General features: G+C 40.0%; 1 protein-coding gene across 10 annotated transcripts in view; it reads right to left on the reverse strand.

The window, feature by feature from the left end:
- The window catches only part of ATRX (ATRX chromatin remodeler), a 248,863-nt gene extending 232,174 nt beyond the window's left edge, over positions 1 to 16,689 (reverse strand). For 7 of the 10 annotated variants that reach the window (XM_082865330.1, XM_082865334.1, XM_082865333.1 and 4 more), the window contains exon 1: positions 16,491 to 16,689. In XM_082865330.1, coding sequence (XP_082721456.1) covers positions 16,491 to 16,510 — 20 coding nt within the window. In that variant the 5' untranslated portion in view covers positions 16,511 to 16,689. Of the gene's footprint in view, positions 1 to 9,439; positions 9,490 to 16,353; positions 16,467 to 16,490 lie in introns of those variants that run through there. The other 3 variants (XM_082865326.1, XM_082865328.1, XM_082865327.1) reach the window with 2 other exon arrangements.
- Between the last annotated feature and the right edge of the window lie 1,945 nt (positions 16,690 to 18,634).

Below are 18,634 nucleotides of genomic sequence, written 5' to 3' on the forward strand. Positions count from 1 at the left end.
AAACCATTTTTAAAATATACTAGGGACTTCCCTGGTGGTCCAGTGGCTAAGAGTCCACCTTCCAATGCAGCAGACAGGGATTCGAGCCCTGGTCAGGGAACTAAGAGCCCACATGCCACGGGGCAACTAAGCCCGAGCGCTCTAGAGCCCACGTGCTGCTACTGAACCCATGTGCCCAGGAGCCCGCACGCCAAAACTAGAGAGGAGCCCGCATGCCACAATGAAGAGCCCATGCACCACAACTAAAGATCCTGCATGCCACAACGAAGATCCCGCATGCCACAACTAAAGACCCGACACAGCCAAATAAATAAATATTTTTACAAAATAATAATAAAATAAAGTATAGTAAAAGCAAAGATGTGCCTCCTGATAAAATGTGCTCAAAAAGGCGTATCACTTCATACTATCCCTAGCAAAATACATAAACACAAGGAAACACCAGACAAACCCAAATTAACTGGCCTGTGTTCTTCAAAAAACGGAAGGCAAAAAAAAGGCACGGTGAACTGCTCCAGATTAAAGAAGATTAAACAGACATGAAAATAAAATGCAATGCATATTCCAGAACTGGATCCTGGACCAGAAAAAATGATATTTTAGTCTTTCGCTATGAAGGACATTATGAATCAATTGGCAAAATGTAAATAAGGTCTGTAGATTAGAAACAGTACTGTATCAAGGTTAATTTCTAAATTTGCTAACTATATTGACATTATATAAGACAATATTCCCATTTTGGGGAAACTTTTTTTTTTTTTTTTGGCTGCGTTGGGTCTTCGCTGCTGTGCGGGCTTTCTCTAGTTGAGACAAGCAGTGGCTACTCTTTGTTGCGGTGCACAGGCTTCAGTGGTTTCTCTTGTTGCAGAGCACGTGCTCTAGGCGCGTGGGCTTCAGTAGTTGTGGCACACAGGCTTAGTAGTTGCTCCGCGGCACGTGGGAACTTCCCGGACCAGGGCTTGAACCCATGTTCCCTGCACTGTCAGTCGGATTCGTAACCACCACGCCACTAAGGGAGGTCCCTCGGGAAACTTTTAATTTTGAAATATAGTAAAAAGGAGATATTCTTTTTTCTTTTTTTGGCCACACCACACACAGCATGTGGAATCTTATTTCCCAGACCAGGGATCTAACCCCCTCCTGCTGCAGTGGAAGTGCAGAGTCTTAATCACTAGCCTGCCAGGGGAGTCCCAGGAGATGATTATTCTTTATCTCCCTGAAGGTAGGATCACGTTCACCTCCTGAGGTTACAGTTATAAAAAACATTCACAAAAAATCATTCAATAAAATAGTACATGAGATGAATGAGACATCGACTAGAAACTTAAGGAAGTATCTTCGATCTGTTGAGAGACTTTTTTTTAACATCTTTATTGGAGTATAATTGCTTTACAATGCTGTGCTAGTTTCTGCATTATAACAAAGTGAATCAGCTATACATATATATATATATCCCCATATCTCATCCCTCTTGCGTCTCCCTCCCTCCCACCCTCCCTATCCCACCCCTCTAGGAGGTCACAAAGCACCGAGCTGATTTCCCTTTGCTATGCGGCAGCTTCCCACTAGCTATCAATTTTACATTTGGTAGTGTATATATGTCCATGCCACTCTCTCACTTTCTCCCAGCTCTCCCTTCCCCCTCCCCATGTACTCAAGTCCATTCTCTACTATGTCTGCATACTATTCCCGTCCCCCACTAGGTTCTTCATAACAATTTTTTTTTTTAGGTTCCATATATATGTTACCATACAGTATTTGTTTTTCTCTTTCTGACTTACTTCACTCTGTATGACAGACTCTAGGTCCATCCACCTCACTACAAATAACTCAATTTCGTTTCTTTTTATGGCTGAGTAATATTCCATTGAATATATGTGCCACATCTTCTTTAACCATTCATCTGTCGATGGACACTTAGGTTGCTTCCGTGTCCTGGCTATTGTAAACAGAGCTGCAATGAACATTGTGGTACATGACTCTTCTTGAATTATGCTTTGCTCAGAGTATATGCCCAGTACTGGAATTGCTGGGTCGTTTGGTAGTTCTATTTTTAGTTTTTTAAGGAACCTCCATACTGATCTCCATAGTGGCTTTATCAATTTACATTCCCACCAACAGTGCAAGAGGGTTCCATTTTCTGCACATCCTCTCCAGCATTTATTGTTTGTAGATTTTTCGATGATGGCCATTCTCACTGGTGTAAGGCGATACCTTATTGTAATTTTGATCAGCAATTCTCTAATGATTAGTGATGTTGAGCAGCTTTTCATGTGTTTGTTTGCAATCTGTATTTCTTTGGAGAAATGGCTATTTAGGTCTTTTGCCCATTTTTGGAGCACACTGTTTGTTTTTTAGATATTAAGCTTCATGAGCTGCTTGTAAATTCTGGAGATTAATCCTTTGTCAGTTGCCTCATTTGCAAATATTTTTTCCCATTCTGAGGGTTGTCTTTTCATCTTGTTTATGGTTTCCTTTGCTGTGCAAAAGCTTTTAAGTTTCGTGAAGTCCCATTTGTTTATTTTTGTTTTTATTTCCATTTCTCTAGGAAGTGGGTCAAAAAGGAACTTGCTGTGATTTATGTCATAGAGTGTTCTGCCTATGTTTTCCTCTAAGAGTTTGATAGTGTCTGGCCTTATATTTAGGTCTTTCATCCATTTTGAGTTTATTTTTGTGTATGGAGTTACAGAGTGTTCTAATTTCATTCTTTTACATGTAGCTGTTCAGTTTTCCGAGCACCACTTACTGAAGAGGCTGTCTTTTCTCCACTGTATATTCTTGCCTCCTTTATCAAAGATAAGGTGACCATATGTGTGTGGGTTTATCTCTGGGCTTTCTATCCTGTTCCACTGATCTATATCTCTGTTTTTGTGTCAGTACTCATACTGTCGTGAGTACTGTAGCTCTGTAGTATAGTCTGAAGTCACGGACCCTGATTCCTCCAGCTCCATTTTTCTTTCTCAAGATTGCTTTGGCTATTCAGGGTCTTTTGTGTTTCCATACAAATTGTGAAATTTTTTGTTCTAGTTCTGTGAAAAATGCCAGTGGTAGTTTGATAGGGATTGCATTGAATCTGTAGATTGCTTTGGGTAGTAGAGTCATTTTCACAATGTTGATTCTTCCAATCTAAGAACATGGTATATCTCTCCATCTATTTGTATCATATTTAATTTCTTTCATCAGTGTCTTACAGTTTTCTGCCTACAGGTCTTCTGTCTCCTTAGGTAGGTTTATTCCTAGGTATTTTACTCTTTTTGTTCCAATGGTAAATGGGAGTGTTCCCTTAATTTCTCTTTCAGATTTTTCATCATTAGTGTATAGGAATGCAAGAGGGTTGTGTGCATTAATTTTGTATCTTGCTACTTTACCAAATTCATTGATTAGCTCTAGTACTTTTCTAGTAAGCATCATTAGGATTCTATATGTATAGTATCATGTCATCTACAAACAGTGACAGCTTTATTTCTTCTTTACCGATTTGGATTCCTTTTATTTCCTTTTCTGCTCTGATTGCTGTGGCTAAAACTTCCAAAACTATGTTGAATAATAGTGGTGAGAGTGAACAACCTTGCCTTGTTCCTGATCTTAGTTGAAATGGTTTCAGTTCTTCACCACTGAGGATGGTGTTAGCTGTGGGTTAGTCATATATGGGTTTATTATGTTGAGGTAAGTTCCCTCTATGCCTACTTTCTGCAGAGTTTTTATCATAAATGGGTGTTGAATTTTGTTGAAAGCTTTTTCTGCATCTATTGAGATGATCATATGCTTTTTATTCTTCAATTTGTTAATAAGTGTATCACATTGATTGATTTGCATATATTGAAGAATCCTTGCATTCCTGAGAGAAACCTCACTTGATCATGGTGTATGATCCTTTTAATGTGCTGTTCGATTCTGTCTGCTAGTATTCTGTTGAGGATTTTTGTATCTATGTTCATCAGTGTTAGTGGCCTGTAGTTTTCTTTCTTTGTTACATCTTTGTCTGGTTTTGATATCAGGGTGATGGTGGCTCGTAGAATGAGTTTGGGAGTGTTCCTCCCTCTGCTGTATTTTGGAAGAGCTTGAGAAGGATAGGTGTGAGGTCTTCTCTAAATGTTTGCTGGAATTCGCCTGTGAAGCCATCTGGTTGTGGGCTTTTGTTTGCTGGAAGATTTTTAATCAGAATGTCAATTTCAGTGCTTGTGATTGGTCTATTTATATTTTCTATTTCTTGCTGGTTCAGTCTCGGAAGGTTGTGCTTTCCTAAGAATGTGTCCATTTCTTCCAGGTTGTCCATTTTATTAGCATATCACTGCTTGTAGTAATCTCTCATGATCCTTTGTATTTCTGCAGTGTCAGTTGTTACTTCTTTTACATTTCTAATTCTATTCATCTGAGTCTTCTCCCTTTTTTTCGTGATGAGTCTGGCTAATGGTTTATAAATTTTGTTTCTCGGGCTTCCCTGGTGGCGCAGTGGTTGAGAATCTGCCTGCCAATGCAGGGGACACAGGTTCGAGCCCTGGTCCGGGAAGATCTCACATGCCGTGGAGCAACTACACCCGTGCACCACAGCTACTGAGCCTGCGCTCTAGAGCTCACGAGCCACGACTACTGAGCCCGTGGGCCACAACTACTGAAGCCCGTGCGCCTAGAGACCGTGCTCCGCAACAAGCGAAGTCACCGCAATGAGAAGCCTGCGCACCGCAACGAAGAGTAGCCCCCACTCGCCACAGCTAGAGAAAGCCCATGTGCATCAACGAAGACCCAATGCAGCCAAAAATAAAATTAATTAAATAAATAAATTTATAAATTTTGTTTCTCTTCTCAAAGAATCAGCTTTTAGTTTTACTGATCTTTGCTATTGTTTCCTTCATTTCTTTTTCATTTATTTCTGATCTGATCTTTATGATTTCTTTCCTTCTTCTAACTTTGGGGTTTTTTTGTTCTCTTTGTGTAATTGCTTTAGGTGTAATGTCAGGTTGTTTACTTAATATGTTTCTTGTTTCTTAAGGTAGGACCGTATTGCTATAAACTTCCCTCTTAGGACAGCTTTTGCTGCATCCCATAGGTTTTGGGTCGTCCTGTTTTCATTGTTATTTGTTTCTAGGTATTTTTTGATTTCGTCTGATTTCTTCAGTGAACTCTTGGTTATTAAGCAGTGTGTTGTTTAGCCTACATGTGTTTGTATTTTTTACAGACTTTTTCCTGTTATTGATATCTAGCCTCACCGTGTTGTGGTTGGAAAAGATACTTGACACGATTTCAATTTTCTTAAATTTACCAAAGCTTGATTTGTGACCCAAGATATGATCTATCCTGGAGAATGTTCCATGAGCACTTAAGAAGAAAGTGTATTCTGTTGTTTTTGAATGGAATGTGCTATAAATATCAATTAAGTCCATCTTGTTTAATGTATCATTTAAAGCTTGTGTTTCCTTATTTATTTTCATTTTAGATGATCTGTCCATTGGTGAAAGTGGGGTGTTAAAGTCCCTTACTATGATTCTACTGTCGATTTCCCCTTTTATGGCTGTTAGCATTTGCCTTATGTATTGAGGTGCTCCTATGTTGGGTGCATAAATATTTACAATTGTTATATCTTCTTCTTGGATCAATCCCTTGATCATTATGTAGTGTCCTTCTTTGTCTCTTCTAATAGTCTTTATTTTAAACTCTATTTTGTCTGATATGAGAATTGCTACTCCAGCTTTCTTTTGATTTACATATGCATGGAATATCTTTTTCCATCTTCTCACTTTCAGTTTGTATGTGTCCCTAGCTCTGAAGTGGGTCTCTTTTAGCCAGCATATATAGGGGTCTTGTTGTTGTATCCATTAAGCCCGTCTGTCTTTTGGTTGGAGCGTTTAATCCATTTACATTTAAGGTAATTATCGATATGTATGTTCCTATTCCCATTTTTGTAATTGTTTTGTGTTTGTTATGGTAGGTCTTTTCCTTCTCTTGTGTTTCCTGCCTAGGGAAGTTCCTTTGGCATTTGTTGTAAAGCTGGTTTGGTGGTGCTGAATTCTCTTAGCTTTTGCCTGTCTGTAAAGGTTTTAATTTCTCCGTCGAATCTGAATGAGATCCCTGCTAGATAGTATAGTCTTGGTTGCAGGTTTTTCCCTTTCATCACTTTAAATATGTCCTGCCACTCCCTTCTGGCTTGCAGAGTTTCTGCTGAAAGATCAGATGTTAACCTTTTTGGCATTCCCTTGTATGTTATTTGTTGTTTTTCCCTTGCTGCTTTTAATACTTTTTCTTTGTATTTAATATTTGATAGTTTGATTAATATGTGTCTTGTTGTGTTTCTCCTTGGATTTATCCTGTATGGGACTCCCTGAACTTCCTCTACTTGACTATTTCCTTTCACATATTAGGGAAGTTTTCAACTATAATCTCTTAAAATATTTTCTCAGTCCCTTTCTTTTTCTCTTCTTCTGGGACCCCTATAATTTGAATGTTGGTGTATTTAATATTGTCCCACAGGTCTCTGAGACTGTCCTCAATTATTTTCATTCTTTTTTCTTTATTCTGCTCTGCATTAATTATTTCCACTATTTTAGCTTCCAGGTCACGTATCCATTCTTCTGCCTCAGTTATTCTGCTATTGATTCCTTCTAGAGAATTTTTAATTTCATTTATTGTGTTGTTCATCATTGTATGCTCTTTAGTTCTTCAAGGTCCCTGTTAAACGTTTCCTGCATTTTCTCTATTCTATTTCCAAGATTTTCGATCATCTGTACTATCATTACTCTGAAGCTTTTTTCAGGTAGACTGCTTATTTCCTCTTCATTTGTTTGGTGTGGTGGGTTTTTACCTTGCTCCTTCATCTGTTCTGTGTTTTTCTGTCTTCTCATTTTGCTTAATTTACTGTGTTTGGGGTCTCCTTTTCACAGGCTGCAGGTTTGTAGTTAGTGTTGTTTTTGGTGTCTGCCGCCAGTGGCTAAGGTTGATTCAGTGGGTTGTGTAGGCTGCCTGGTGGAGGAGACTGGTGCCTGTGTTCTGGTGGATGAGGCTGGATCTTGCCTTTCTGGTAGGCAGGTCTGCATCTGGTGGTGTGATTTGGGGTGTCTGTGACCTTATTATGATTTTAGTCAGGCTTTCTGCTAGTGGGTGGGGTTGTGTTCCTGTCTTGCTAGTTGTTTGGCATAGGGTGTGCAGTAATGTAGCTTGCTGGTCGTTGAGTGAAGCTGGGTGCTGGTGTTAAGATGGAGATCTCTGGGAGATTTTTGCCATTTGATATTATGTGGCACTGGGAGGTCTCTAGTGGACCAATGTCCTGAACTCGGCTCTCCCACCACAGAGGCACAGGCCTGACACCCGACCAGAGCACCAAGATCCTGTCATCCACACGGCTCAGAATAAAAGGGAGAAAAAAAGAAAGAAAGAAAGAAAAATAAAATAAAATAAAGTTATTAAAATTTAAAATAAAAAATTAATAAAAATTTTAAAAAAGAAAAAAAGAGAAAGAGAGCAACCAAACCAAAAATCAAATCCACCAATGATAAGAAGCGCTAAAAACTACACTAAGAAAGAAAAAAAATGGGGGGGGCCGACAGAACCCTAGGACAAATGGTAAAAGCAAAGCTATACAAAGTTACACACAGAAGCATATACATACACACTCACAAAAATAGAAAAAGGAAAAAATATATATATCGTTGCTCCCAATGTCAACCGCCTCAATTTGGGATGATTCGTTGTCTATTCAGGTATTCCACAGATGCAGGGTACATCAAGTTGATTGTGGAGATTTAATCCACTGCTCCTGAGGCTGCTGGGAAAGATTTCCCTTTCTCTTCTTTGTTCGCACAGCTCCTGGGGTTCAGCTTTGGATTTGGCCCCGCCTTTGTGTGTAGGTCGCCGGAGGGCATGTGTTTTTCGCTCAGACAGGACGGGGTTAAAGTAGCAGCTGATTAGAGGGCTCTGGCTCACTCAAGCCCGGGGGAGGGAGAGGTACGGAATGCAGGGTGAGCCTGCGGAGGCAGAGGGCAGCGTGATGTTGCAACAGCCTGAGGTGCACCGTGTGTTCTCCCAGGGAAGTTGTCCCTGGATCACAGGACCCTGGCAGTGGCAGGCTATACAGGCTCCCTGGAGGGGAGGTGTGGATAGTGACCTGTGCTGGCACACAGGCTTCTTGGTGGCTGCAGCAGCAGCTTTAGCGTTTCATGCCCGTCTCTGGTGTCTCTCTGATAGCCATGGCTCATGCCCGTCTCTGGAGCTCATTTAGGTGGTTCTCTGAATCCCCTCTTGTCGTGCACCCCGAAACAATTGTCTCTTGCCTCTTCAGCAGTTCTAGACTTTTTCCCAGACTCCCTCCAGACTAGCTGTGGCACACTAGCCCCCTTCAGGCTGTGTTCACGCCAAGCCCTGCCCTCTCCCTGGGATCCGACCTCCAAAGCCCGAGCCTCAGCTCCCAGCCCCCACCCGCCCCGGAGGGGGAGCAGACAAGCCTCTTGGGCTGGTGAGTCCTGGTCAGCACCAATCCTCTGTGCAGGGATCTCTCCGCTTTGCCCTCTGCACCCCTGTTGCTGCACTCTCCTCCGTGGCTCCGAAGCTTCCCCGCCGCCACCCCCTGTCTCCACCAGTACAGGGGCTTCCTAGTGTGTAGAAACTTTTCCTCCTTCACAGCTCCTTCCCACTGGTGCAGGTCCCATCCCTATTCTTTTGTCTCTATTTTTTCTTTTTTCTTTTGCCCTACCCAGGTATGTGGGGAGTTTCTTGCCTTTTGGGAGGTCTGAGGTCTTCTGCCAGAGTTCAGTAGGTGTTCTGTGGGAGTTGTTCCACATGTAGATGTATTTCTGGTGTATTTGTGGGGAGGAAGGTGATCTCCACCTCTTACTCTTCCACCATCTTGAAGGTCTCATGGACAGACATTTTTTAAGTATCATTTATAAAAACACCAAAACATCTTTTTTTGTTGTTGTGGGGGAACAGAGTTACTAGCCAAAATGTAAATTAGTACCGACTTTTTTTAAGTATAGTGTAAAGTATAATGTAAGCTCCATGGGGAGCCTTAATTTGTCTTGTTCACCTAAGCAGTACTTAGAACAGTTCTTGGCAATGGTAATAGTAATTAGTAACAACTAATACTTGAGTAATTATTATGTCACACTTACCTAAGTGTTTTGTGTCCATTAACTCATTTAGTCTTCACACAACCCAAGAAATGTTTGGTGAATGAATCAATACTTTTTGCAGTATGACAATTACAGTCAGTTCTGCAATAATATAACATGAGTTCCTAAAAATCACCAGGTAATGCAAAATTGTGCAATGAACACCATAGGATTCACGGGAAAAACGGGGTTAAAAGCACAACACTGAAAAAACTTCATCAGTGACACATTTTTTTAAAAAAGACAGAAACCTAATAGAAATGGTAGCACAATTTTACACAGTTTACACATATTAAGTGATTAAGAAATACACAAGCACAACAATAAATATGGCACGTTACCTTGAAAAAGACCTGAAGTTTGCTTGTGGAAGTGGGCATCAGAAGGGTTGCAGCTCATGAATTACTGTGAAGTGATGGAAGGAGAGTTATCTGAAATCGGATGGAAAATTGTAACAATAGGTGTGGATGGGTGTGGTTCATAACACAAGGGGTGAACTGAGGTATGTGGTAGATATCTGAGGTATGTGCCTATATATGCGTGTATTTTAATGTAACTCAGTTCAGCTGGATGCAGTTTCCTGCATTCACCCAGGGCAAACTTTCTATAAAGGGCCAGATAGTAAATATTTTAGGCTTTGTGGGCCATTAGGTCTCTGTTGCAACTATTCAACTCTGAGACTGTGCTACAAAAGCAGCCACAGGACAAAGTAAACAAATGGGCTTGGGTGTGTTCCAACAAAACTTTATTTACAAAAATAGGGCACTGTTTGGTGGCCATAGTTTGCTGAGCCCTGAACTTGCAGACAAAATCCTAAATAAGCAAATGCAAATTTTGTCTTATGCTCAAATTGTCCCCTGATACATCCATCTTGTTGGAACAAATTCACTTTTCAAAACAAGTTTTATAGCAGAACTAAGTTTAGAATGCTATCAAGTAAACCAAAAAATAACTGATATAATTCAAATAAGCAAAATAAATCCAGTATTACTCAAAAATAAACTATTTTTGATTTTGGATTTTATAAATCAAATGTCACCCAAAAGTCAACTGACAAATGACCAAAATAAAGACAACTAATGGTACATTTTGAACACTCATAGTCATTCAAAATCTGTGCATTAAATTCTACACAATCTTCAAGGAAAATGGGTTATGCTTTTGATAGCTCTTCTGAATTAAAATTATCGGGCTCAGTCACAAGGGCACATGTGGCTTTTACAAGATCATCGAGCAATCAAAGTTAACATATGAACTGCACTGTAAGATAAGTTCTGAAGATCTGATGTACAGCATACAGCATGGTGACTATAGTTAACAATACTGTATTATATCCTTGAAAGTTGCTAGAGAGTAGATCTTAAATGTTCTCTCCACAACAATAACAAAAAAAGGTAATTATTGTGACAGTCATTTCAAAATATATACACATATCAAATCATCACATTGTACACCTTAAACTTACACAATGCTATATGTCAATTATATCTCAATAAAGCTGGAAAAATACTAATTGCACATGGTTATACAATATTTGCCCAGGAACTGAGTTAAAAAGTCTAAGTTGACCTCCTTTCAATTAGAAAACACTAATATATACAACATTTCTTTGCTCAGGCTGCTATAACTCACATCTGAAATCCTCCCCCAGTCTTCTTTGTTAAAAGCAGATGCATCCTCCAAGGGTCACATCCAAATGCTACCTCTCTATAAGCCTTCCCTGGACCCCATCAGAAATGTCTTCCTACTCTAAACTCCCATAGCAAGTCACTTTTTACCCAACACAGCATGTAGCACTTTATATCCTGCTTCAAATTTATTTGTGAACATGTCTTATTTCCTCTGCTGTGTGGAAAATAAGCCTAATCTTTAGCCATACTAATCCCTCTGCTGGACTGCCCTTTATCACAGCCAACCCTTAACTGCTAACTTACCTTCAAGACCCAATACAGATACCATCTCCTCTGCAAAACTTTCCTAAACATCCCCCAAATTAGGCTTTCATTCATTCTGATCCCTAGCACAACCAATATACCTCCATTTTAGCACTGCTTTGTAACTGCTTATTTACTTACAATTTCCCTCCTTAGATTAAGAATGCTTTAAGGAGGCAGGAATTTTGTCTTTTACCCTTTGCATACGCTAGTACAATGCCTGGCACCTAGTTGGTACTCAAGTATTTGATCAACTAATAAAGCATTCCTCCAAAATATGGAGTATAGGCTATATACACATGAACACCACTACCATACCAATAAATTTCTTAAACAAATATTTTATGTAACAGTTCACAAGAAAGCTGGACTACTGATACCAAGAATGGCTACTTCAAGCCAAAACTCAGAGACAAAGTCTCAGAGACAGGATCTGAAAACAGTGGCTAGAGAGCAAAATTCACAGAACCTTTTCCCAGGGCAAAAATCACAATCAGCTAGAATATACGTCTTTTCAGAAGTATCATCTCCAATCATAAAAGAGCAGAAATACACTGCATATAGTAATTTTTCAAAACAGAACATATCCTGAGCCGTAATAATTATTAACGAACTTCCCAGCAAAGTTTTTCCGTTCTAATAAATGTCTGTGTATGTGACAGTATATGAGATTATATTAGCAACAAAACACCTGTATCCTAACCATGTACGCTTCAAGGCAAAAAAGATATGCATACATTGAATAAAGAAACTTTCCCTCATCACTTCTTCTCCCTACCCCCAAAAAGGCAAACAAAGTCAAAAAATGATCGACACTAACATAACCAGGATTATGTTTTTAATAACTTTGTAGACTATCTAGTACAAGTTCATTCTGTAAATGACAAAGCAGAGGCCTAGAAAGATGAATGATTTGTCCACAACAATCAGTTGAGCAACAGAGCTGTAACTAGAACACCCAGGTTTGCCTCGAGTTAAGCATTCATTCCTCTACAACCAGCAGTTCTCAAACTTCTAGTCTCAGGACCTCTTTACACTCCTAAAACACTTAAAAATTAACAAAGACCCCCAAAGAGCTTTTAGTTTACTGTCTTTTAAGAACCGCTGTTAAAACCATGTTATCTCCTCCAGAACTGCAGGCTTTATCAGTATCTTTTAAACTTACTCCTATTTTACAGATGAAGAGCTATGGAGATTAATCATCCTGCATGTCAGCTATCAAGCCAATAAGACAAGCATTAGGATACATGTACAGAGAGATCCTACTTAGACACTCCTTTTACTGCCCTGCTATATTCAACATTCCTAAAGGAAGAGCTATACATCATTTTCCAATGGCTTAACCCATTTTAACAGCTTCTGCCAATGTCCAAGAGAACATTCAAGCTCTGGAGGAAAAAGACTTTATGTAAACCCAAGAATTGCCTGTATTCTGTCGCCCAATCCGTAAATTTATTCAGATTTCAAAAGTGAAATAGGCACATAAATACACACAATTTCTTACAGAAAAAAATATTTCACACACCTAAATCTATATACAAATACCTTTAAGTACTACATTTATCTTATCCCTAGAAATACAATATAAAAGTGAAGGCTCATGGTCAACTATACCAAGGGTTGCCAATAATGAGAACTGGCCTGATCACAATTAAAATCACAAATGTCTTTCTTTTCATCCCCACCAATAACATAAGGAAACAGCTGGCATTTGAATATTTTCAAAACCCTTTGTAAAATTTGCATGTACTCCGCTGCCACAGGCCTGGCTTAATAATTTCCACACAGTGGGAATGCACATATTTCACAGATAACATTTTTCAAAAATAGATTAGTATGCAACTGATTGTGAACTACCACAATAACAGACATTTTCTAAGACATTTTCCAAACATCTCTCAAGTAGGACCACTTCTACCTTTAAAAATTTAAGACCAATAACTGGTTATATTGCTTTCAGCTTTTCAAGTAATCAATTGCCATAAGGATTAGAATGACAAGTTCCATCAAATCTCCAAGATCTTTATATAAAAATAAATGAGGGCTTCGCTGGTGGAGCAGTGGTTGAGAGTCCGCCTGCCGATGCAGGGGACACGGGTTCGTGCCCGGGTCCGGGAAGGTCCCACATGCCACGGAGCGGCTGGGCCCGTGAGCCATGGCCGCTGAGCCTGAGCGTCCAGAGGCTGTGCTCCGCAACGGGAGAGGCCACAACAGTGAGAGGCCCGCGTACCGCAAAAAAATAATAATAAATAAATAAATAAATGAAAGTTTACCTGTCAATCAGAGGCTGATCTTTCAGGCCAAAAAACTGAAGAAATAATCTTATTTAAAACAAAATAAATAACAAAAAACTCTTTAAAAACAATAACAGGGCTTCCCTGGTGGCACAGTGGTTGAGAGTCCGCCTGCCGATGCAGGGGACACGGGTTCGTGCCTCAGTCTGGGAAGATCCCACATGCCGCGGAGCGGCTGGGCCCGTGAGCCATGGCTGCTGAGCCAGCGCGTCCAGAGCCTGTGCTCCGCGACGGGAGAGGCCACAACAGTGAGAGGCCCGCGTACCGCAAAAAAAATAAAAAAAAAATAACAAAACCTTTGAAAACTGAGCCACTGATTTTTCAGTGTATATTTGTCCCTCGGTATCTGAGGGGAGTTGGTTCCAGGACCCACCACAGATACCAAAATCTGAAGATGCTCAAGTCCCATAGTCAGCCCTCCATATCAGCAGTTCCGCATCCTCGGATTCAATCAACCACAGATTGAAATCCTTGGTACTGAGTGAAGGAACACAGAGCCAACTGTATGATTTAGCCAAATCATCAATTTATTTTCCTCCCTCTTGCCTTTTGGCTATTTTTTTACCACAGAAACCTAGGAATGTTCTTTTTTTATAAATGTAAGTAAAAATTAGAAACTAATCTTTGCTCCTATTTTTAAGTGCTGGACAGAAGATCTGATAAAGAAAAAATCTGGAACAATTGTGTAAAATAAAATTAATGACAATTCATAGAATTGTTCATATTATTTCTGCCTCACATTAGAAGAGAATCAAGAGTGATTTGGTATTGTGGGTTCAACTCACTCAAGCATTACCTGTCAGATTATCCTTTAACTACAATTATGGCTTGAGATGAATGACACTTCAGACTGAGACAGTTCTTCTGAACACCCACTTGGAGCACTTTCATAGTAAATAATCAGCATCACACTTTTTTAAATTAATTCTTCACATTTATACATGTGTTCTTTGCAAGGGGGTTTTCACGTAGCTTAAGATTCTCCTGGAATTAAATGCTTCAGTTATCTTACTATCTCATATGAACATAAAAGACAAAATATTATAAACACCTACAAACTCAAAAGACCTACAACAAATGACAATAGTAGCTAACATGAACTTCTTCCATTGTAATACTTAGGCTAAATTAAAATGGTCATAATCACATTGTATCTGGCAGCTCAAGGAGGTATTAATGCCTGTGGTTAAGAACATAAGCTCTGGAGTCAAGACTGGGTTCAATTCCAGCTCCACCAATTACAAACTATATAACTTTGATCAAGTTCTTTGATCTCTCTATGCCTCAGTTTCCTCCTTATCTGTAAAAAGGGGAACACCAAGTACCTACCCATAGAGTTGTTCTGAGAATTAATCACGATTACACAGGTAAAAGTCAACAGTAAGCACTCAATTTTAGTTATGATTATTACTTTTACCACTAAGATCAACAAAAATTCAAGGCTCATAAGGAAAACTGACCCTGGCATAAAATGAATAATTCTATTCAGAAAGTCTATACATAATTAATTTGCTCACCCTAAAGAAAGGGAGAAAATCCAAGTTCAAGCTACAGTTTTAGAGGCAGACTTTGTGAGATTTAGTAAAATCTAGAGGTCATATTTAACTGTAAGGTACACCCTTCATGTACAGGAAATGGGCACCTGATAATAACTAACCAACAAGTTGTATTGGGTACCTCTTATGTGCCCAATACCCCTTACGTAAAGGCTTATTGCACTTTGACCAATTAACACAAATTCAAAAACCAAGGCCACAATCCTTACACAACTAGGGATCTATAATCTAAGAACTAAAGTGCATTTTTTTTCCTCAAAGGAAGGAAAACATCTTCCATCTACTGCTTGTTAATGCAGAAAAATAGGCACAATAAACATCATAGGTTCATTCCCAAATTCTATACACTAGGTAAAGTGCTCTAAAAACATATATACCTATATACTATTAAGATGATGTGTACATATATACACACACACACACACACACACACACACACATATATATACACCATCCTAATAGTTACTCAAAAGCATATTTTGCCAACTACGAATGCAATTGTGATCTATGATCCCTGTAATTTTACTTTGCCACTAGGCACCAAGGATCCATCTCAGAGCAGAAAAATTACTTAATTCACAAGGGATGAAAAGTCAAATGTCAAACTGTCTGAAAAGCAAGCCAGCCACCTGTGTAAAAGTGGTATACATTTCTTATTAACAACCCATTATTTTTAGACACTATCAAGAGGCAAATCAGAAGCACAAGAGAAAAGCAGCCTCAACCTAATATAAACGTGCTTGATTGGTAAGAGGTGGCCTGCCAGGCACTACTTCCTTGCAATAGATCTTACTTCCCATCAACCCATGTTAACGTGCTCCCCACCCCTCTTGGAATATATAAATAAATAAACAAAAATAAGGTCTAATTACTTTTGCTCAAAATTTGCCCATAAATTGGAGAAACATCTAAGGACTGCCTTACCACCCATTTAAAGCTGGACTACACAAAAAGTAGTATACTGGGGTCCTCTGGAAGCAAAACCCTGCGTTAGTATCCCTTTGCCTAGAGGTAAATCCAAGGATACCCCTCAGGGTCTGGGATAGATAAGGAATACTGGCAAGACCCACCCGTTCACCCCACAAAATGGGCTTGTCCCCAGGGGCTGCAGAAAAAAAAATAAAATTCCGCAAGGACGGGGTACTTCCCGTCTTCAGCAGTCCAAACGCCACTAAGTCGTCCCAGGATCTCACATCCTCCCGACCGCCCCTCCCCCTCTTCCCACCCCTCACCCCCACCCCTTCTTCCCCTAGCAGTCTCTAGGCCCAAAGATTAGGAAGAAAGACCGGGATACCAAAAACCGCCTCCCACTTCAGGGTCTCAATTCCACAAGCACCAAAGAATAAACAGAGGAGACCAACTAAGCTCCGCGGTTCGGGGAGGCTGGAGAAAGCGCCCGACACGCCAGGCCGCGCCCCCCACCCCCACCCCGGGTTGGAGCCTACCGCCGAAACCCTGAAACCCTCCTCACCTAAGGAGAAAACGATGCCTCTTTCCGCTCAGCAAAACACAGGCCTAACCCACCAAGCCAAAGCTTTCCCAAACACCCGGCTCAGAAGGCGCGTAGGCCGAAACCACTGGGATCCGTGAGACGGGGTTGTGTTTTACCTCATGGGCTCAGCAGTCATGTTTTCGCTTCAACGCCTTGTCGGCTTCAGCGACCGTAGGGCGCCACTCTGCGCTCCCCGGTGCCCAGTTACGATAGAAATGCACTGGACTCTTAGTCGTCACTACAGCTGGCGCTGGATCCTCCCCACAGCTCAAAGGCCGCCACCGCTGCCACCTCCGCAGGAGCCGCGGAAACAAAGCGACGCCGCCGCCGCCGCCATTTTGTTGGGCCGAGGCTCAGGCAGCAGAATTGGCGCGTCCTCCCTCTTCCTCCTTCCATCATCCATTGGCTGCCTTCTCGGCAGCGCAGATGCCTATTGGGTACAGAAATTCACCTTCTTTGGGGGCCTGTTGCTAAGGCGGTCTACGTCATTTGATCCCCTCCACCTTTTCATAGGGGGTCCAATTCAGTCCCATTGACCTGAAAGTACTAGTGACGTATTTTGACTTTATTCTGAAAATGCTTTTTAATCCGTCCTCTTTTCTTTGACATACTGACAAAACAAGAACAGCAATTTACATTTATTGAGAGTTTACTATATACCCAGCACTATACTAATCCTTTATCCAGATTGTCTCATGTAATCCTTATACCCTTTGAGTCAGACAGCCGCTTGTTACCTACATTTTCTAGACGAGGAAACCAAAACACAAAGTCACACAGTAGTGGAGCCAAGATTCCGATCAGACACCACACTCTTAACCACTAATCTACGTGGCCATCCTATACATTTTCTTTCCTATATTCCAGGTTATCATCAAGTTCTTTACTTTCCTAGATGATTTATATATAATATCAATCATTCCAGCATGCTTACATATATATATATATATATATTATAAATATAAAACATAAGACCAACTTGAGATCTGCACACAATTTTTTCAATATTGAATAAATTGCCGCTTGGAACACACACGTGGACCATTTCCCCAGTCTGATGTGATGTTTGGCTCACAAACTAACCAATCTAGGTCTATTTCCACCTCATTACAGAGGTTTGGCTGTATCATCTCTAAAAGGCTTTCCAGGGAATTCCCTGGCCATCCAGTGGTTAGGGCTCTGCGCTTTCGCTGCTGAGGGCCAGGGTTCAATCCCTGGTCGAGGAACTAAGGTCCCACAAGCTGTGCAGCGTGGCCAGAGTAAATAAATAAAAATAGAATAAAAGCCTGTCCAGTTTTCACGTTCTATAATTTAATTGTCTATTGGTAATCTCTGCAAGTCACAAATCACTTCTCTAAAATCAAATAGTTTCAAGTTTTATTTCTAAATTTATTCTGCCATAAATAAAGTTCATTCTACTTGCTTTTTCCTGAAATCTACAAGAGCTCCTGTTGTGTTTAGGTGACAAGGTTGCTACTTTCTACTGGAATAGCAAGCGATGAGCATTTTTTGAATGGAACACTTTGATAATCTGATAGACTTGGGCAACTTTTTAATCAAGAGAAGCCTGTACACATTTCAAGTCATCTTTCAGATACTGAAGTACCATTGCCAACTGTAGAAACCAGCCTTCTGTATCTGGAATACTGATTTTCTTCTTGTCTTTTATACATTAAATATTACTTAAACATACAATTTACAGAAGTTATGTTTTCCTGGTTAGTAAATGCAGTTAATTTGAAAGGAGATCCACTCCGTTAGAAGACGTCACACAACTTTCAAACGAGCTCTTGGGGACAAGACTCAACACTAAGCAGATTTAAATGGCAAATTCCACAAATAGAAAAACATCTTAATAACAAAATTATAATCACACAATTTTAAAAGTATAAAATAACTCACTATTTGTGAATCATAAAGAATATCTTTGCCATTAAAGGATGACTAACAAAGTTTTACTGATGTATTTATAGGGGGATCACTTTCAACATATAATTTTCAAAGACTTTCCTTCAGCTGTATTTTAGAAAAAATTCACTGGTACACATCACTTTCACATTTTTCATCAAGTTGCCACAGAAATCAACACAGACCCCTTTCTTGGACTCTTGAACATAAATGTGTGATTTGTGAATCTATTTATTTGCTTTGGAAGAAAGACAAGGTAAATTACCTTTAAAGTGCAAGTTAGAAGAAAAAGTACTCTCATAATTTTAAATAAACAGCATCACAAATTCTGACTATCTTATGTCAAAATCAT

The sequence above is a fragment of the Leucopleurus acutus genome (genome assembly GCF_964270905.1).
Source record: "Leucopleurus acutus genome assembly, chromosome: X".
Lineage (NCBI taxonomy): Eukaryota > Metazoa > Chordata > Mammalia > Artiodactyla > Delphinidae > Leucopleurus > Leucopleurus acutus.